Here is a 22,595-nt window from a genome sequence, read left to right on the forward strand (position 1 = left end):
GTTAATATCATTTATGCCAAATAAGTATAGAGGAAATATTTTATGGCATGTGGAACAATGCAAGTCCAGGATATTTTCGTGTCTTTCTAAGTGAAAAGGATTGATTAAACCAAAATACTGTTCTTCCGTACCTCCATTATTGTGACTCTCAGAGTCGCCTTGCACATAGTAAGTGTTCAGTAAAAGCTTGTTCAATACATGAATAAACACAAGACGTAGCAAGACAGTATGGCCTCTATGCATTTGGCAGGAGAGAGGAAAACAATGTGCCCTCACACCAATCCCTAAATACCCTGCAACCCTTTCAGAGCTATGCCAGAGATGCGGTGCCGAATTGGAACACTGATTCCATTTGGACTTGCCCTCTTTCACTCACATATATACATACTTCTCAACAATTTGTAGTGTAGCTTAAGAAAGCAGACACAGCTCTGCATATTTCCAATCATTGCAAGCAAACTACAAATTAGTGGGCAGTTTTCTTCACTCTGGAAATAGAGTTCTAGAGTAAATTAGCTGCTGCCTCCTGAGGACAGATGTGAGAACCAGGGTAAAGAGATACATATAATGTATGGGACAGGAACAAGGTATTAGCCATATAAAAGATGAATTTATTCTCATATTACTCATTGTATTGGATCGAACATATATTTCTGTTCTTGCTACATCCTTAACAATATCAATGTTCAAAGTCTTCAAAAGAGAATTCTGCATTTGGCTCAAATTATTTACCACATTAGAGATGTTTCTATGTATAGTATATAGAAATGAGATAAAAAGAGAAATAAATTATTTATTGGTCATTTTCTTTACTACCAGCTTCCTCTCCCTCCTCCTCAACATACTTTTTTATTTTCTTAAGGTGACCGTATTTCTGGCTGTTTGTTTATTTTGTACTTCTTTGAATTTGAATTCTGGTCATCATTCGTGAATTATCCCCACTCATTTCAAAGTACAGTTTTCTCTATTTGTTATTATCATGTATTTTAGAATAGTGATAGGTTTACTTTTTTTTTTTGCAATTTTCCTTGTTTTAATCATCAGATGTTTATGGCAGTGTGAAATTTCCTCTTATCCGTCATCTTTTACATCAGTGATGATCATGAGTTACTTCATCTAGTTCGTCAGGACAGCAAATTTAATGGACCTTTCATCACCTTGTACCAAAATCCCAAAATGCAGTTGCTGTGTGTATTGCACATAAGTTTTTTTGATCAAACTTAGAAAGATTATGAAAAATACAATGTGATTGTATTGCCATAAAACTTAATTGAAGAGTTGAATAGGGGACTGTTTAAGTTCTGCAAGGCTCTTCATTTTTGTTGACACAATTTTATTGCTTCTGTGGCGCCCATAATATCTACAAGGGAAAAATAGTTCTTGGCTCACAGCAGCTAGACAGGATTGCTAGTCAAATCTTCCCTCAACAAAAATGGTTTCTGTCACTGTGTATCACAAAGAAGGCAATAGGGATATTTCATGTGCTAAAACAAAGTGGCTTCTGCTCTCTGACTCTCTTTCTGAGTCACTGTTTTACATCACGTACAGATATTTTGATGTCTCCTCACTCTCTGCTGTCCTTCCCACACCCCAGCTCTCCTCCCCTGTTCTCTTCATGATGGTCATGAATAAGATGGTTCATTTCTACCTTCTGGGTGGCTGATAAGTCCTAACCTAACTTCACTGACTTCTGTGATCCTTGACTTCCATCCCCGTTCCCACCGCTCTTCAGAAACCCACACCCAAGTCCATCCTAGGACACCTGCCTGCCTCACTCTCTTCGGCCTCTTAACATTTTCCCCGCCACCAGGTCATTCTCGTCATCACACCAGCATTCTCTCAATCCCCCTGCTGATGAGAAACCTTCCTGCGTGCTGCCTGCCTCTATGTATTGCCCATTTCTCTGATCCTTTTCACAGAAGAACTCCTCGGAGAATTGTCTGCACTTGACATTGCCATGTTCTTCATTTTCATTCTCTCTTACACCACATTCGGGGGGGGGGGGGGGGGCTCGTCCTTACCACTCCACAAAAGGCCAAGGCCTCTGAGAACCTGTTCTTCGGCAAATCTACTTGTGAGTTCCTGGTCCTCCTCAGACTAGACCAACCAGCAGCTTTTAACAAGATGGCCTCTCCCTTCTTGAAATGTCTCTTTCACCAGGCTTTCCACACCCCATTCTCTTTCCATCTTCTCCTACCTCGTTGACTCTTCTTGCTTGCTCTTCTTCACTGCCCCCTCCTTCTTTGAGAAGGGAATGGTGGGAGTGACTCCACCTGGTGCAGGCAATAAAGAGAGAGCAGTCCCTGTAGGGAATTTAAAAACAATAAAACTGAAGGAAAGTTGCCGCTTAATTATTATTTTTGCCATGCACAGACAATTCTAAACTGCGCCATTGATAAAATATTTCTCCCTGCTGGAAGAGACTGCTCATGGGGTCCCCTGCTTTGATATGTCCCTGTTTAGGAGTGTAGCCCCGGTTCAGTTAGGGACCCTCATTCTCTAGGTGATCTTATTCAATCTCATCTCAAGGACTTACTCTACCATCTATATGTTGGCCTCTCCCACCCTTCTGCCCTCCCTTCCTCCACCTCACATCTGCTTACTTGACCCCTTTCCTGGGATGTATAAACAGGGCATCTCAAACTAAACATGTTTGAAACTACAGATTCCAACCTTTCTCTCCCTCCTGACTTGTTCCATCTGCATTTTCCCTCATCTCAGTAAATAACATCTCCATTCTTCTGATTTCTTGGGCAAAAACAAAACAAAACAAAACAAAAAAAACCCAGCATAATCATCTTTCATTCTTCTCATTCTCTCACTTGCCTCATCAAACACATTGGCAAGTCCTGTTTGCCCCTCTTGTGAAATATGTATCCATTCCGCAACTACCTCTTTGGTTCGAGTCACTACCATCTCTCACAATGTCACCCACACCTTATTTTACTTGACTTCTCTATATAATTGTATGCTTGTGCCTCATACTTCTGGAAAAGTTCTTGGCCTTTGGCCACTGTTTTACCCATCACTCCAGAGTCCTGTGTTTACCTCTTTTTCTCTGTCATTATTTTTTATCATGTTTCAGTGATCTTCAGTGCCACTTCTTAATTTTCCTTTCTTAGAGTTCTCTCCTTAGAACTTATCTTCCATACTCTTTGCGTTGTTCCTGAGATGTACTCACAGGTATTAGCTTCCAAGTATTTTGCACCCAGACTTCTCTTTTAAGATCTAGTTTCATAAACTTAAATGTTTTCCAAACAGCTTTGCTCTAACTCATGTCCAAATTGAGCTCATCAACTTTTCTCTCATCCTAATCTTGGACTTTTGAACTTTCCTTTTCTCTCCAGTGGAATCACTGTTCTTCCTTCATCCATGACTTTTTCTAGACAGTAATGGATTGATGTACAGTGAATGTTCCAGTAACCTTTTTTTTTTTTAATAACAAAACTTCTCCTCCTCCATTCCATCTTCCACACAGTATCCCAAAGATGCAAATATGATCATGGCACCCCTGCTTAAAACTCACTTTGCCAAGATCAAGGGACCCTTTGCCAATACTTTGCATTCAGGCAAAGGAGAAAAAAAAAAATTGGCCATGTCTCAGAAACCATTTTTTCTACTGCTAATACAGTCCAAAGAAAGCAGTGTGCCAAATCTCATCAATCTGTTTGCTCATTAATGGATGATTTATTCAATAAACATTTCATGGGTATGCATAAGTATTGCCTTGAAAATTCATAGCAGGTTCCAATAGTACATTTTTCACTCTTGGCTCCAACCTAGCCTTTCTAATCTTCCTTTTCTGGGGCTATGCATACTTTCACTAACTTTCCCTCTCCAGCTTTATTTTACTTATGTTTGTATCCATCATTACCTAGGTCAATTCTCCTAAGTGTAATTTGGGGTATATGACCATATAAATTTGACCATTCCTTATGTGATGAAATGTAGAAAACTCCAAATAGTGAAAATCCAAAGTTTATTTACATATAATTTAGGAAACTTTTCTGCGTTTTAGGTTAATGGTAAATTTATTTCAACAATTATAGTGTTGATAAAAAAGAATTGATCTAGTCATCTGAGGATTTTCTTTTATAGCCATATATAATTCACAAAATAAATAAGCCTGCACATGAGAAGCAATAATTTCCCCATATATATAATTGTATAGAGAAATTTATTATAAGTAGTAATGGTACATTCCATGTCAGCATATTTAAGACATTAAATATTTAAAGAGTATGATACAAAGATTGTATTTCCTCACTTCGCATGGTCAGCTGGAGGTGTTGATAACAACAACTTACATTTCATCCTTACAATGACTTGCCATGGCGAGCAGAAGAGATCATTTTATTCCCCCTTTATAGATGAGAAGACTGGCTCCAACATATTAAGAGATCTGTTTAAATTTACACAGATGGAAGCTAAAATTTTAATTCCCATTTAATTCCCATTCCATACATTTCCCATTTAACATTGCCTTTGTGAAAACTCTAAACTATTGTCTCTGGTATATTATGAAATGTTTTGAAGAGAAAGCAAGTGTTATGTGCTTTGATGTTGTGTTTGGTCGCACATATGATTTAGGTGACTATAGAGTAAGGAATAATCTAGAAAATTAAGCAAACTCAGTGTTTGTGTATAAATGGAGATGTTTAGGGTTTTAGAGACTGCCACATTTACAAATCTGTGTATTCTGAGGTTGTTGTGACTTCTCCTTAAATTTTTTTCTTGATGAAAGGCTGATGGTGGGGGTGGGGTTTGGAATTGGAAAGGACAGGGTCCCTCTCTTCCAAGAGGAAACCTTAAGGCTGACTTGGATATCACTACCAGTCTAAAGAGTTCATCTTCTTTACTTTAAATTTTGTAAATGGCCAAACCAATGTGAATTGAACAGTCTTTACAACTTGGTACACATACCACTTTTATTGCAGAATGTAAAATTTGCTTAGGGATTAAAAAAAAACTTTCAAACTACATGGCTTAAGAAAACAATGTTTAGTTTTGTTAACATTTGCTCTTTCCAAAATATCTACACGTATAATAGTGATATTTTAAAGGTCTAAAATACTAACTTAGCTGATAGACAGAGAGTACATTACATATAAATATAACCTAAAAAGCCATAATATCGAATTGATGTAGTCTTTCCTTTGAATAATATGCATTCAGCAGGAGGGACCAAAGCCAGAGAAGAATCATGCATGAGTGCAACTACTACTTATTCAGCTCTAGACGCTTTATATTCATTACTCCTTATCACACCTCAAAATCTGGTTATTTTCACTTCCATTTTTACAAATAAGACACCTGACTTAGGGGGAGCTAAGTAACTTGCTCTGTCAAATAGCTAGAAAGTGTTGGAGCTGGGATTCAAGTCCAAGTGTATCTGTTTCTAAGTCCATGTTTTTTCTTTTCCTTTAGCACAAATATATGCACAGGAGTAGTCCATATTCTCCTAATGAAATAGTTTTTTGAAGAACACAGGCTTCTAAGGGCCAGATAGCTATAGCAGAAGTGGGCAATTTTTATGTCACTGATGGCTCACCTTTTATCTTTGCTTGCTTAAAATTTCAAGCAAAAAGAATGAATCTCAGTTAAAAAAAATTATCATTTCAACAGAGAGTTACTCATTCTGGTTCTTCACAACAAGAGTGAATGATGGTTTTCTGAAACTAATGATGTACTATATGTTGGCTAATTGAATTTAAATTAAAAAAAAAAAAAAGAGTGGATGATGGTTTCATGGATCATGACTCCAAAGGAGTATGCCTAAAGACTCACTGAGTGTGACTGAAATAAAATCAGAGTTTTGTTTTAAAGTTGTGAAACTGATTGAACTCTGTAATTGTTGTTGTAATTTAAAAACAACGCAGTCTTAGAGGGAGGCACCTATCATTGCTGAAGTCTTTGAGATGGAAGCGTAAGAGAGGATATAGAAGCTTCCAAGAACCAAAGAACATAACTGAAACAAAGAAATGCAACTTCCCTGAGAGTAAATGATACCCTTGTAAGGAGTCTTTGAAAGTGGTGAAGGAAATAGAGATAAAAATGCACTGCTGGATAGGCATTTATTTTCTTTTCATTTAAAAAAATAACTTCAGAAGGCTTTTGACCTAGCACAGAAAAGTCGGTAGCTATGGAGTAGAAAGAAGAGGTTTTCATAGATTAAAAACTTGCTCTGTGATACAAAACAACGGGCTGAAAGGAATAGCCAGTGCCCTGTGGGAACGAAGGCTATCATTCGGTAGGGTAGGAATCGGTACGTAGACCAGAGGTGTTTCCTGTGTTGATGAGCCACCTAGCAAAGCCAACACAATATGCTAATTTTGAAGTGAAAATCGTCTCAGACAATTGGAGATTGTGATGAGTCCTATAAAGACTGAGGTGCGGATAACTGGGTAACTGACAGATGGGAGCACAATGTTTTCCCTGGTTACAACAAGAGAATTTTGATCTCTTAATTTCAAAACAATCAGAAATGAAACAGAATCTTATGTGGAGAAATGTATTAGAAATTAATAAATTTAAGGAAAAAATACTTCAGTAAGAGCACTTCCAAGTAAGACACATTAAGAAGTTGTATGAGTAATTTATTGAAACTAATTGATATCAGGAACTTATTAAATTCTTTTGAGGTCCCATTACACTGAGGTCATAGATGATTCAAGAAGCAGAAAGAAGTGATCACACTTTCCTGGCCTAGAGGCCCCAGGAGATACTACTCCCTTACTATATAAAAAATAACTTCTGGGTAAAACCACACAGAGCAGGGCAAAGGAGCTTTACTGTTCCAGAAAATAAAAAATTACAAATCCAGGCCCGTTCAGATAATTGACACTGGAGCATCCAATGCACTTCAATCTGTGACTGCCTAGAAGAAATAATTTAAGAGAAAGCACTGCAGGTCAACAAAGATGATGTTGCTTGGTTACTCAAAACCATTTGGTAGCATGCTGAGTTGCTCAGCTTTTTAGAAGAGCACTCTTTGTATCCACATAGGAAAAGGATGGAGACCACTTGAAACCATTTTTAATTGCAAACCTGCTTCATCTGAAAACAGGCTTCCCTTTTGCAGTGCACAAGCAAGTTCAGAGGTCTTTATTAAAATGTAAACTACCAAGATAATAAAAAATGTTGAACTTGATTTCTTCTTCTAGATATTGATCTTGTTGTAATGAATTTGCTTTGGAGGAGTTTGAACTGTTTTTTTAGGAGGTGGGAAATTCACATTTTAGACATCCTGGCCCAGGAGTCCTGGGGGCTGCCTGGAGGCAACAATGTTCAGGGGGAGAGTATGGAGCTTTGGTGTCAGACAGACTAAGTCCAGATCCTACTTTTGCTACTCTCTGCCTTTGGGGGGAAAAAAATTACTTAAAATGTCTGAGCTTTAATATCTTACTTTTTCAAAAAAAGCAGTGGTTTTTCTGTACAGATTTACTGCAAGGATTGAGTAAGAAAATGCATGTTATGTGCTTAGCACTGAACAGGTTTCCAATCAACTATTCACTTATTATTTTAAAATTAGAGTGCTGCAAATACCTTCTCTTCTATATCAGAGTCTCTGAAATATCCTAGAACAATGAATCACCTACCTGCAGTAAAGGTAGGAGGGGTTTCAAAAGGGAAATGGGGAGGAGAAGGTAGAGTTTTTGAAATGTGGATGCTTTTTTAGACTTTCGTCTTTTCCAGGAACTGGACTCATTTTTTTTTTTTTTTTTTTAATGGATGGAAGGAGAGTGGAACTCAAAATGTTTCCTAGGACTACAGAAAATTTTTTTCTTTCTCTTTATTACTTTAGACTAGTTGGCTTAATATTTATTCTGTTCAGTGGTATATATTTCATTTTATGTGCTATACATTTTGCTCAAAAAGTGATATACTTTATTATTTAGTGCATTAGCAAATCAGCGGGAGGAGATGAGATGTGAAAATTTTGTAGGCAGATACTGTCTTAGCACTATATTTGGCAGCTTGAACATTCACCCAGTATTTTAAAAATTTACTGAACTTGTACCAAATGCTTCCCAAAGTTTGCTGATAAGAATGCAGAAAGCTCATGACTGTTGTGATCCTGAAATGTAGATTAAGTTAGACTTATTTCCAAATGACAGCAAACATTCTTAAACTTTGAATTCTCTACTTATGTATCTAGACTGTTTCAAAAATTAAAATTCCAGATCTTTCCCTGATCATTAGATTTGTATTGGTTGTAGTTTTGTTTTGTTTTGTTTTTTTAAAGTATTACTCCGATTAGCAGGGAAAAAAAAAAAAAAGATTTGACAGATGAAAACTTGATCATTTTTTAACTAAGATGAAATGCCTAAAATTTATCAGTTTACTTACCAGAATAATTATTCATATAAGGGAAAGGAAAGGTGAAAAGGAGTAATGAAATGGATAGGTTTATGAGTTGGGGGCGCAAGTGTGAGGAAATGAGACAGAGCCTTGAGAACCTTCTGTCTCATAATTAAAAGGGAACAGGAAGCCTAAAAATTTAGGTTTTTAAACATTGTCTTTGGAGATGTAACCATTTGGGTTGGGCCAGAGGAATAAATAGCAGAATTCAGTCCAAATGATAAAAATGAACATAAGACATAATTGCAGAATCAAAAGGAAGAGTACTTTTAGGATTTTAAAAACACGGCTTAGTATATCATTGTGGTTAAGATACCTATCCCTGAAATAAAAATGCATGGGTTCAAATCATGGCTCACCACTTGCTAGGGGTGTTGCAATGCATATAAAGGGCATCAGTCAGTACCTGGCACAGAGTAAATATTCTGTGAAATGTTGTTGATGATGGTGATCGTGATGATCGATACACCATTCCACAGAAAATGGGGCCGATTACTCCCACATTGTGTTAATAAAAATAGAGTAATTTGGTACCATTTTCAAATGTGTGATCATCACCAAATTGACAGAATAGAGTAGAATACTGGATAAATTGTCAGTGGTATTATTTTTAAATAGTATTAAATAAGAAAGGTCAGGTGCTAGAGAACACAAATTAGTAATCTAATTAAATCACCGGCAAAGAGACAGATGGTGTTAACAGCAGTCAAATTTGTTATTACAGAACAATTATTAAAGTGAAATATTGAAAGATGCTATGTATCATTACTAGGTTTTAAACATTTCATTTACACAGGCAGAAAAGTATAGATTAATCAGTTCATTCGCTAAGTTAAAACTCCTTTATTAAAATATTTATATAATTTGTATAAAGGGAGCAGTATCGTTGAGGACATAAAAAATATTCTGTGGCATTGTGAACTACATTCCTTTATAAAATTATTTGCACAAGTAGCTCTCAATGGCACAGTTGCCAAGTACCATGTATCCTAATTTGTGAGATTAAATAACAGTTTCTGGTTTTGACATTTTGCACATTTCCTTAAATCACTCTCAAATAAAATGATTTCAGTGTGGCACCAAAGTATTATGTAGTCGCATCATATATTCAAGGAATGTCATGTTTTATGAAATATCAGAATTTTTACAAGACTAATCGAAGTTGCTTTCTTCCGCATCCTTTCCCCCACCCACCCCACCCACCCCACCCCCGGGCCGCCACTTGGTTTCGGGACTTCACTAAGACTAGGAAACCCTCTATAGGCTCTTTGATACTGTGGTATTACAACTGGACACATCCAGACATTCACAGCCTTTATACCAGGCCGAACTGGGTTCCCTTCCAGGCTCTGTCAGTTTCAAACTTGGGAACCTGGGGCAAGTGATCTTAACCTCTTTAAGCTCCAGTCTCCTGATTTATAAAAGAAGGATTAATATTTGCCTCATGACTTTACCATGAGGATTACATGACTATTTTTCAAGATTTATTTATTTATTTTAGAGAGAGAGCGTGCAGGGGGGAAAGGGGCATAGGGAGAGGGAGACAGAAAGAAGCAGACTCCCGCTCAGGGGGGAGCCCGTCGCAGGGCTCGATCCCACGACCCTGCAATCATGACCTGAGCCGAAATCAAGGGTTAGGCACTTAACCAACTGAGCCACCCAGGCGCCCCTTACATGACAATTATACATGGATAGGTCATCAGAGTACTGGCAGAAATACAAACTCAATAAGTTGTCATTTTTAAATTTTTATTTTCATGAATCTTAAAAGAGTAGCAGTCATTTGGTCAAATTTACTTAGATACTCCGATATCTGTTTAAATAAGTATCTGATACATTGAAATATGTGTGTGTGTGTGTGTGTGTGTGCGTGCGCGCGCACATGTATTTGGAAGGATAAGCATTCTTTGATAAATTATATTTTTTTCTAAAGAAGAGTGAAAGAAATGGTTTAATACACATTCACACACATTTATACAGATAATCTCCTGCTTACAATGGTTCAATTTAACATTTTTCAACTTGACGGTCGTCGAAAATGCTAAGCATTCAGTAGAAACCATACTTCGAATTTTGAATTTCGATCTTTTCCCAGCTAACCAGATGTGGTAAGATTCTCTTCCATCATGCTGGGCAATGGAAGCGAGCCCCAGCTCCCAGTCAGCCAGGCCCTCATGAGAGTAAACAACCAGTAAACTTGCAACCATCCCGTGCCCACCCAACCATCCTGTTTTTCACTTTCAGTACAGTATTCAATGAATTACGTGAGATATTTTCAACACTTCATTATAAAATAGGCCTTGTGTTAGGTGATTTTGCCCAACTTCAGGCTAATACAAGTGTTCTGAGCACGTTTAATATAGGCTTGGCTAAGCTATGATGTTCAGTAGGTTACATGTATTAAAAGCATTTTCGACTTGAGGTATTTTCAACTTACGATGCATTCATGGGGACTTAACCCCATCATAAGTGGATGAAGAGCCGTATATGTAACAGAATTAGTATCTGTGTTTAGTATAATTGAACGGGCTTTGAATTTAGAGGCTTGAGGCTCTGGGAAGCTTTTATAAAATTCTCATCTTGAGATTCATCTGCTTCCGCATATAGGGCGTAGATTCGTACTTTTCCTTTATTTTTTATTTATTTGAGAGAGAGAGAGAGCACATGAGAGGGGGGAGGGTCAGAGGCAGAAGCAGACTACCCGCTGAGCAGGGAGCCCAATGTGGGACTTGATCCTGGGACTCCAGGATCATGACCTGAGCCGAAGGCAGTCGCTTAACCAACTGAGCCACCCAGGCGCTCAGATTCGCACTTTGAATAGAAGTGTCCTGGTGACTTTGATATGCCTCACTTTGTTCTTGGTTGAGAATCTGTGAAGATGGAAAGTTCTTGAGGAACTCACAATTTATTGGGGAAATATGCATGAACCATGTAAAAAATTATCATAATAGATCATAAGTGCTGAAACATATTTATAAGCTAATTGTTACGGGAGCACAGAGGAGGTGGCACTTGCTTTAGGTTTTGAGGGAAGAAGAGGAGTTTAACAGGAGAAGAACAAAAAGACATTCACAAAGTAAAAGGAACAACACTGGTCGAAGCATAAAGATCCAAGAGGTTGCCAAGAGGAAGAAGGTGGGTTTCTTGAATGACATATTGGATGGATATCAGTACTGTGATCAATTTGAAAGTTACTTGGATGTATAAGCAAGAACTAAGGATGAATTCTTTGTTTCAAGACTAATTTAAGTTTTGGTTATTAAAAAACAAAAAACAAAAACAACCCATGATGTTTTTAGTTGTTGTTGGGACTAAGACACTGAGGGTTTATTATCGTTCTTTTTAAATAGATTACCACCAGAGGCCAGAGGTGTTGTACATAGCAGGAAAAACAATCAGTAAATGCAATAATAGTGCCTTGGTGTGCACTTCTATTTTCAAGGTTAATTATTTGTTTAATTAAAGCCTTGAGAATCAACCCAGAGATGCTGGTGCCCAGAAATATTAGATAAACGTGAGTCTCTTTGGTTGTGTAAGAATTGTGTGATGATCTTTTCAACCTCTCAATACAATCCAGCCTTTTCTCATTTTGAAGACTGGATCACATTGCACCTTTATTTGTATTTTTTTCTCTTATAATTGTTGATTATTTATACAATTATATCTGCATATCACCAAGGAGGGAATTGAGGCTTAGAAAGGTTAAATTATGTACCTAAGGTCCCTTACCTAGAAACTGATGGAGTCATGAGTGGTGCTCAGGCAATTCCGTCTTCTGGAAAAAAAGTTCTTGCCATTTTATGAGAGATTAGACTGATGAGACAAGGAATTCAAGGTAGGAAGATTATTGTGGAGGCTATGGAAATTGTCAGTAAAGAGAAGATGACAGAGAAATAGAGAAACATACATGACAAGAGACATTGCCATCCAATCAACAGCATGGGATGACTCAGTGTGGAGAAAGAATGAGATGTTGAGGGTGATTTCTGAGGTCCAGTCATTTTTTATAGATACCCCCACAACAGGGAACACAATGGAAGAATGGAGATAGATGAAAATAATGATTTGTGCTTGGGGTTGAGTTTAGCAAACCAGGACATTGTTGGTGCTTCTGCTCTGGAACTCAAATAAAAGATGAGAATAAAGATGTGAATTTACTGACAACTTGGACATATTCTTCAAGTTTCCTCAGGTCCTTATTTTTTTTGCTTTGGTCGCTCACATCAGCTATCAGATAGTGAAGTTTTTTTTTTTTTTTTTTCTTTTTTTCTTTTCTGCTATTGTGACAGAGAAGTAAAAGTATGCTCATGATTTTTGCAATGTGCCATTGTCCTTATAACACATACTCCTATAATGTAGGCCTGGCCAAATATCCAGGATGTAAAAATCAAATGAGTCTTCGTGCTTCCATATTTTGTCTGTACTGTTGTATTTGTTGTGTGCTGCCAACCGAGAATGTGATCTAAGCTTATTACGTCCTGGACTCATTTTGCTAACCACTGTTCACTGGGATGTAAGCTGTGCTGGAGTCTCACCTGAGCTCCAGCTGGTGCTTATTTCTTTGAAAGTCAGATTTGGGGTTCTTGTGATACTGTGACTGCAGAGCTGGACGTGGTGTGCTCATTACTTTTCCCTCTAATGTCCTCTGCAGAAACTGCCTCTTTGGGAGCCAGGACCTGTGAGGAGGATCTTACAGAGCAGCAGTTGAGAGCAACCTCAGGTAATTGGTCTTATTCCTTTTCAAAATTTTGTTTGTTCTAAGTGAGTTACATTTGTTATTCTCATAATTTATGTAATAAATGTATCTCTAGAACTTCTCTAATGAGATCTGATCAGATATCCTATACAAATAGGTTAAAAGCAAAATTAAATATAAAATGACATATATGCTATATTTGGATACATATATAAATTAACATCTTAAAGAACAAGCAACTTCTGCAGGATAATTTCTCACATCTACATTTATACACTATGAGGTTTCACCTAAGTGGTCAGTTTGTTACAAAGTAGAAGTCAAAAAGCCAGATATTATTTTTCCCCAAATCAAACAACCTAGTTGGTGGAGTTATTTTGGGGTAATTAATGAGTTGATTGGACTTTGTACACTCATGTCAACACATTTACTAGTCCCTGTGCTCTGTGTGTTTGTGTGTGTGTATTAAAAAAAATGGCAGCAATGCTTTCTGAGCTGCATTATATTCAGATAATTTAAGAGGAAATTCACCCTTGTTGCCACAACACACCTCATTTATTCCTGGCTCGATCCCAATTTTCAGATTTCTACAATTATGCTATATAATATGACCAAAAAAAAGATTATAAAAAGTCCTTTGCATTCATAATGGGGAATTGAAATACATTTTACAAGTGAAAACATTCCTCCAGTATAAAGTCAGAACTTCTCTCTTTAAAAATTCTTTGAAGTTAAGTTCACCTTCACCTATGCATTCTCATGAACACTTTTTCATTTTATATGTTGTTTTCCACCTACGAAATTGGAGAGCATATTTAACCAGTTCTCTTCCCTCACCTACAGCCCAATCAGAGGATTTCATTAATGATCAGTTTGAAGGTAATAGGCCAAATATCAAGACTATGACAAAAATATCAAACAAAAAAGAAAACACTCCCTGCCAATACATTTATTTATTGTTTCGTGAACAAGGGCACTGCGATCTGCACCTTCACCTAGGTCTCTGAGAAGCTTTATATTGAGATACCGTCATGCCTTCTGGACATTTTCACAGAGATATTCTATAGGGAAGTCCAATATAACAAATTCCAGGTGGAATTTCTCATGTTTGCAAGACTGTTTCTTCTCCTTCTCCATCTTAACTGATGCCATCCTGCTATAAACGTAGTTATCCCAAGTAAGAAAACTAGGAATCCTCAATTTTACTCAAAATATTAGTGCCAGGGACTGTTGGGTGTAAGTCATGAATAAGACAGATGACTTCTCTCGTTTTTTTAGACAATATTTCTATACAAATAACGAAGTTCTATTCAGATTGCCGTGAACATAATGGAGGAAGTAAAAGAGGTAATGTGCTAGAGCAGAGCTTCTCAAAGTGTGGTTGCCGTATGAGCAGCATCAGCACAACCTGGGAATTGTAAGAACTCACATTCCTGGTCCCCATCCTACATTTACAGAATCAGAAGTACTGAGGATGGGGTCTGGCAATCTGTAGTTAACAAGCCCTCCAAGTGATGTGATTCCCACTAAAGTCTGAGAATCCCACCCGTGTTACAGGTGTTGAGCATTTTTAGAAGCAGTGGTCAGAGAAGTTCCCTGAGGAAATGACAGGTCAGCTGAGTCCTAACTAATGAGAAGGAGCCAATTGCCCGAATCTGGAGAAATGCCTTCCAGGTAGAGGTGGAAAGAAGTTGGTGATGTTCTCGGAAGAGAAAGAAGGCTAATGTCTCCGGAGAGAGGTTAGTGAATGAGTAGGTGAGTAGCATAAGGTGCAGTCAGAAAGGTAGACAAAGGCCTGGTAATTTCAACCAGAGTAAGAAGTTGGTATATGATTCTAAGTGAAATAGGAAGTATGGCAGGGTACAAGCAGGAGACTAGCTTGATTCTATAGGATGTGCAGCATAAATTGTTGGCAAGCAAGAGCAAGGCTTATCTAGTTATTCGACCATTTCAAAATCCAGGTAAGAGATTAAGTGTACTGGCAATGGAGATGTAAAGAAATAGATTTAGTTTGTACTAAATATTTTGGAATTTGACATAATAGAACTTGCTGATAGATTGTATGCATATGAGAAAGAGAAGAGTCAAGGAGGACTCTTGCTTTTGGTCAATGGTGGTGGTACCACTAACTGAGATGCGCGAGTTGAGGGAGATGGGGGAGATTGGTGGCAGAGTGAGTTGTGTTGAGGGGGAAGCAGAAGTTCTAATTTGGGCATATTATGTTTGATATGCTTTCTAGATATCTAAATGGAGATATAAAAATTTAAAGTGATGGATCTGGATGCTATCATCTAGGCAGATTATTATTTTTCTTCAAGTTAAACTCCTTTTGTAGATAGAGAAGAGAATAGGGCTTTGGACCAATGCTGCAGACACTCCGATATTTAGATTTTAAATGGAGGAGGCTTCAGCAAAGTGGAATAAGAGGGAACTTTCAGAGACATACGATAAAAATCACAATAGTGTGATGCAATAAAATTCAAGAGAGGGACCTTTTTTCAAGCAGAAGGGCATAGTAACTTTTGTTGAGCAAGGTTAAGTAATATGCAGATGGAAAAAGTGACCACTGGATTTCCCAGCATGGAAGTCATTGGTGACTTTCAGAAGAGCAATTGATTGGAAGCCAGATTGGAGAGGGTTGAATAATGAAGGTGATTTAGTAGAGAAAGAGAAAATGCAAACAAACAAACAAAACCACCCAAACCAGACCAAGATCAAACCAAACAAAAGAGTACTTTTAAAAAGTTTTATTAAAGGGGATTAGAATGGGATAGCTTCTGGACTCCTCTTCTTCTCACAATTTTGCTTCCTAAATTAAATTTAGTGTTCCAACTAATAAGTCTTGCCTGTCTTCTATATTCCATGCACTGTTCCAGGTTCTTCTGGCAAAGAAATAAACAAGATAATTACTGTTTTCTGTAAAGGTGTACCTATCAGGGGAAGTAGGCTATACACAGATAATTTTCACACACTAGGATAAGTTTTTTGACATCAATACATAAGAAAATAAAAGCAATCATTAATTAATTAATTAATTTAAAAATTTAAAAAAATGTACCCCGAAACATTAATCTTTGTTCAACATTCAGGAAAGAGTTTTTGGAGAAAGAAGTAATTAATGATACTAGTAATAATATAGCTAGCATTTTTTAGTACTTATTTGTGTTAGGCTCTGTGCTGACTGATTTTTCTTCATTTATCTTATAACAAACTTGTGAGGTAGGTGTTACTAACCCCATTTTTATGGATGATGAAACTGATATTTCCCAAGCTCGGCTTGAAGGAAAAGTGGGGGTTATACAGTGGCAAAAAAAATTGTTCTAGGTAAGACAAAGAAATATAATGGTATATTTTGGAGGAGGAGGGCATTAATAATGGTTATGTGTTTCTGGAACAGTGGTTCACACAGTATGGCCCTTGGACCAGAAGTATAGCATCACCTGGGAACTTAGAGATGTGAATTCTCAGGCCACATTTTAAACCTACTGAATCATCAGCTCTCGGGGTGGAGTCCAGCAATTTGTATTGTAACAAGTCTTCCACGTGATTCTGATGCCCTAAAGTTTGAGAAGACTGTTTTTGAAATTAAATGCTGGGTAGGAAGGGAAGAAAGATGAGACTGGGGTGGTAGACAAGGACGAGGTATCTTGAAGGTATTCTTGCCATGTACAGAAGATGGAGCTTTTTCTTTGTAGGTGATGGGTATCGCTCTTAAGATTTAAGTAGGTAAGTTAGATGTAAGTAGATCAAATGGAGGATAGATTTGGATGGGGTGGGTCTGTACAGAGAGACAGTGGAGGAGGTCAGGAAAGAATTCTTAAAAGCCGGGTGTCTAGAATAGAGGCTCAATATCTAAAATTAAAACTAATATATGAAATGTTTAAGTTATTATTCTCTGTTTCCTCTTTACATGATTACTCCATGGGCTTAAAAAGTATGCAGTGTTTTCCTTAGACAACTCAGAGGGTTCCCAAACACAATTGTAAAATAAAGCAATGGGAACCAAGCACAATTGGCTGGAGCTTAGATCAGAGGGCTATTACTGAAGTAGATTTGCTTAAAAATTGTATAATTTTATAGAATAAATTAATAGTGATTTTCCAATTATTTTTTTATTATTCCAGTGGGAGTATTCTAAGCTAGTCACCCAAAAACCTTTCTTTCTTTTAAATATAGTTTATGTGTATGTGTAGAGTAACTTATAAGATCATTATGTGAGGCGTGATAAAAATGCTAGGGGAAGTTATTGTAATACACCTGTATAATATGAGACTACAGTAGTAGTATTTTGTCTTCTTCCTAGTATTTTGAAACATTTAAAAATAAAAATGCATTATCATTTATTTGAAAATTGGGAAGTCTTACAGGACCCTAATGCACATTTTAAGCTTAAGTACATTCATGTCATAAAGTTTAGCATATGAATACTGTATTTTTTATATTCCATAAAGCAAAAGCATAATTAAAAAATGTATATATATATATACTGTGAATACAACAGTATAATGAAATGTTATTATTATATATAATAGTGAAGAAACCTATTGATGAAAATGAAAACTCCTTTAGCATCTTTATTTTGGAATTTTATGTAACTTAGTGTCATTATTTTGCAATTTTATGGAATGGAATTTTATGGAATTTTCCTTAGTTTTAAGGCATTCCTTTAATACATTAATATTACATATTAATACCTTAATTATATAGATATATATATTTTCCAATAAAACGCCTTACATTTTATGGCATTTTACAGTTGAGGAAATGTGGTATTTGAAAATTAGAATGTAGACACCCCTTCCTTTAACCCCAAATCCAACCTACAGTTTTCCTAGAAAGCTGTTTCTCCTCATTAATACTCTTGACTCTAAAGTCTCTTTATAACATGAATGTCAAGTTTCTTTTAAAAGCTCTCTTTAAGAATGAAAGTGAGCTTTTTTTTTTTTCTGCCTTGTATGAAACTTTATGGTGTCTATATGTTACCCTTTGATTATTTTTTGCATGATTAAAAATTTGCAAAGTTCTATGGCTCCAAAGAGCCTACCTGTAATAAACAGCTTACGCCTTCCAAACCACAAAACAGGGCTGAATTGCTTGAGCATTAGAACTAATTGCCTGCCTACTTCAAAGGAAGAACCAGAAAAGAGAGAGGGGAAAAAAGTCACAGAAGCAGAGGTAATGCGGGCAAATCCACCTCGAGAGGTTATGAGTTGTGGCTTGGAAGAGCCAAGCAAAGTTATGGCCTCAGAACTGCTGTTTGCGATTAAGTTGATGGGGAGAGTCTACCCCACAATCTTTCCCTGCTGCTGACACAGAGTCTTTGTTCACATTCAGATTTCTCAAACTGTTGCCAGGGTCAGGCTGAGGTCAGACACCACAGTGATGTATAGAAGAACATGTCTGGGAATTTCTCTCACACTTAAAACACATCCTGGAAAATGAGGAAGACCCTGCAAAAACTGTCTGATGAGACCCAGATTATACTGTAGTTTTTTTTTCTTTTAGTACCTTCATAATTTTTGTGTTCTTCTCCTGACACACTATATTTTATTAATGTGAGTTGCGATAGCCCTTACAATTTTATGTCCCCTCAAGATAAGGACACTCGGTAGCACTCTGACACTTCATTTTCCAGCCCTGGGGGAAAGGTCCAGTAAATCTACTCAAAGAAGTCTTGCATCCCTTCCCCAGGATGAGTTGAAAAGTAATTGCCATGGGCTGTCGTAGGTAGAAGGCTTGACACTGGATGTCAAGTCACATGTGTGGACTTGGCAGCGAAACGGCCCAATCCAGTCATGACCTCAGCCTTCCCACCTCCCCCCTCCAAACCAAGCCGGCCATCGTCCCCACCCAGGCTGGCCCCTGCCGGGAGGAGGGGGCCTGTGTTTGATCAGTAATTATCACTGATGGGGCGAAAGCAGGCTAGAGCCTTAAGAAGTGTTGATTCTCTCCTCTTAAGGTAAAAATTTCACAGGTATTTGCCTGAAAGGGAAGCTTCCCCCAAAGCCCTCAGATGACTGACCCCCTCCACCACGGACCTCAGCTCACTTTTGTGCAGTGGCAAAGTGCAAATATGGAATCAATGGATTTGTATGGTGCCCTTTGAGGACTCACAGTTGAAACAAGCTCTTATTTCAGATAATGTTCTTGTTTCCCCCATTGAGCCCAGAACTGCCCCCTTCTGTTGTATCCTGCTCACACAGTTGCAGAGCCAGGCTGGCAAGTGAGGCACTAAATAGCAATTTTTTTTTTTTTTTTGTGCTCAGCTGCTACATATGACAGTGGATATTTCATTCTGCTGTCAGAACATTATTAATAAAACATGGGGTGTGGAGAGGGCCACGATTTCCCCTTTCAATCACTATAGCATTTGCAATGAAAATTTTATGCAGTGTGTAATATTCAGTTAATGCTTGACACTTAAAATGTCCGTAGCAGCGTTTTGTATGGTTATTGAAGGGTTAATTGTATCATGTTCTCAGCATAAAAGCTCTGCTTATCAAAAGCAAATAGAAGAGTGTATGCAAATGTGTGTCGATGACCTTTTGCCTTTCCAGGGTTAATTTATATGGTCATTAAAGATTTTATGAAATTGAGCAGCCTGGTGCTTCAAATCCCATTTTACCTTCTTCTCCTAATTTATGTAATTCCTACCTGAACAGGGGGAATATGATTTTTTATTTTTTGTGCTGCAATGAAAACAGCATGCCATGCTGTGGGGAGTTGCGAGTCTGGTTATCTGGCATTACTCAGATTGCTAAAAATTCATTAAAATGTGACATCAGCACAGTGAGAGACAAATGATCGCAGGATGAAAGAGAACAGTGGGCCTTTCACGGATTAGTGCTATACAGACCCAGCATAGAGGCTAACTGCATAAACAGATTAATCCACCAGCAGCGGCATGGCTAAGATTTACAGAATAATTAAATAGGGTTGAGTTACTATGAGGATTTCCATGTAATCTAGCTGGTGTGAACCCGTGAATGAGGTGTGGGATGATGTGGTTGTCATAGAAGAAGTATACCTTCTTATGCTGTCCGATGCCCTGTATAGCTCCCCCTATAGAAGACAGACACGCGCACACATACGCACGCACGCACACGCACGCACACGCGCACGCACACACACATACACACCCCCCCAATGTAACTGAAGTTTTGGGGTCCTACTCAGACAAATTCCAAAAAATTCCCCTGGGGCCTGGGGACTGAAGGCAGGAGTAGCACCTGTCTCATGTTTAACCCATCGTGTTCACATTATTTCGCTAAGAATTTTTTCCAAGAGTTTGGTTTGCTCTGTCATCTGTCCAAGGCCGTGGAACAGTAGCTCCATGTAGTTTAGAAGTTTTACTATTAAAATGACAGAATTGCCTTACACCTATTCTTAAACCTTTTCTAGCTTACCCATCCTGGAAGTGGTTTCTTCTATTTTAACTTAGTACAGGCACATTTTCTCAATGGATGTGAAAGAAGTTACTTGAGATGACTATTTGCATTGGTACGGTCAGCAGGTTCTAACAGAGACTTGAGAATAAATTTGTGTTCTCTCTTCAGAGTAGAATGTCTGTAGATGATTCATAAATAGCACAGTTTTTAAATGGTCACGTTTATTTTAGTGGGCACCCTTCTGGGGTTTTCGATCCTACTGACAGGTCTCCTTCTCTTAACAGAAGAACAAAGTGAGGAGGCAGAAGGAGCTGCTAAGCCAGCAGCAGTGGCTGAGGAGGAGGAGAAAGACACAAGTGAGAGAGACAATAGTGAAGGCAAAAACTCTAATAAAGATTCTGGTAAGACGCTAGCATCCTTCACCTTTCTTTCCTCCACCCCATGCCTTGCAATCAGCCCTTCCATCACCCCACCAAAGCTTATTAAAAGCTTTTATTCATTTTAAACTGTCTGAACATTCCCACTACTATTCATTGCATGTGCATTTTGCATGTGATTTCTATCAGTAGCCTCCCATTGACCTATTTTTAATCATAACCATCTGACAGAATAGATGTGGATAAGTTGAAGAATATTACAGGACGACCAGCGAGATTATTTTTTAATCAAATCAGTTTGTGTGCTTGTAATTTTTTAAGCGCCTTTCATTAATCTTAGCTATACTTGTGAGTCCTCTGATGGCATATTAATTTTTCATAAGCACAGGATTAGATATCACTTGAATTTTTTCATCCAGTTACAGGCACCCCCCCCCAAACCACGTAACCCTAAAAATAAATGTTATTTTTCCTTGCTTTTTTACAACTTACACTCAGGAATTTGCTCTTTTTAAGGGCATCTATTTGAGGCATTTCAAACAAAGTCCAGTGGAAAAGTTTACAGATGATTCAGCCTAAGAAAGAGGAAATATCATTGAAAAGGGATTAGGTGCTGGGTAATTTTGATCTTCTAGAATAGACAAATCCCAGTAATGAAAGCTACTGTCTTTGAAAACAAACCTTCGTGTCATGACATTTACTTGTGCACAAACAAACCCTAGGCCAGCATCTGGTGTGGATACCTAAGGCTTTTTCTGTGTTTGATTTGGCAAATATATGACTTCATCCATGCTTTGTATGTATGAGATGGAAATCTATGGTCGCAATGAATATTACATTGGCTACTTTTGCTGCACGCTATACCTAGTTTTATTATGTTGGACTCATCGAAGCAGAAGAAGTGCGGAAACGGGTTCAAGCCTATTAGTTTCAGGTGCTCATCTATCTTTTCCTTGAATTCCAGTGACAGCTGCATATAAAGAAGCTTGTTTTCACTATGAAGACGTTGGGTTGTGCAGAAGTATCATTTTTACGTGCAAGTTTGTTTAAGCCTGAATTAGCCCAAATTTGTCATTCGGTCTCTGCCTAAGTGTTGCATTCCCTTCAAAAAGTATTTGAAGGGCCCCTCTACTCCCCGCCCCCCTTCGTTCAATGCTGGGTTTCTCTCAGGAGTCCAGTGAGAAAGCGCCACGTAAATTTGCATCTAGGACCGAGTGGCTAACATATGATCCTAATTTGATTTAAACAAAGAGGATCTAAGGTTGGTATGGAGCCTAAAGCAGTGTAAAAAAGATGCCATAGCTATGTATTAGTAAACTGGCTCCTGAGGTTACTGATGAGGGATTTGAAATACCCAGTGATCAGTTAAGGTCAAGGGTAGTGCCATCTAAACCTCATTTTGAAAATAATTGGAAATCACAAGGTGGTCAGTTTATTCATTCTCTAGGATGGGCCTCATCAAGGTTAGCTGTTTGGCTACTTCAGGGAGAGCAGGCTTCTGTCTGCATTCATTGGTGTCCTTCTCACAGTCGTACCAAAAGACATTGCAAAGCATGTCCCTCCCATTCTTTAAAAGAAAGTGTAAAACACACAGGTAGCACATTAGTGGTAATTAAATAAGTGCTCGTGTAATACCTAGGCATATGACGTTACGCTTGGTTTTAAATATCTAATGCCTTCCAAAGAATGGATTCTGGGAATCTCTTGAAAATGGATCCAATCTTACCGTTGAGGAAGGAGTCTTATTTGGAACATACCACAGATGCAGGGGCT

General features: G+C 37.8%; 1 protein-coding gene across 1 annotated transcript in view; it reads left to right on the top strand.

Annotated features, from left to right (window-relative positions):
* The window catches only part of ZFHX4 (zinc finger homeobox 4), a 157,307-nt gene that overhangs the window by 112,727 nt on the left and 21,985 nt on the right, over positions 1-22,595 (top strand). The window contains exons 4-5 of the mRNA XM_021688376.1: positions 13,013-13,081; positions 20,730-20,846. Coding sequence (XP_021544051.1) covers positions 13,013-13,081; positions 20,730-20,846 — 186 coding nt within the window. The remainder of the gene's footprint in view (positions 1-13,012; positions 13,082-20,729; positions 20,847-22,595) is intronic.

Source organism: Neomonachus schauinslandi, chromosome 4, assembly GCF_002201575.2.
Source record: "Neomonachus schauinslandi chromosome 4, ASM220157v2, whole genome shotgun sequence".
Classification (NCBI taxonomy): Eukaryota; Metazoa; Chordata; class Mammalia; order Carnivora; family Phocidae; genus Neomonachus; species Neomonachus schauinslandi.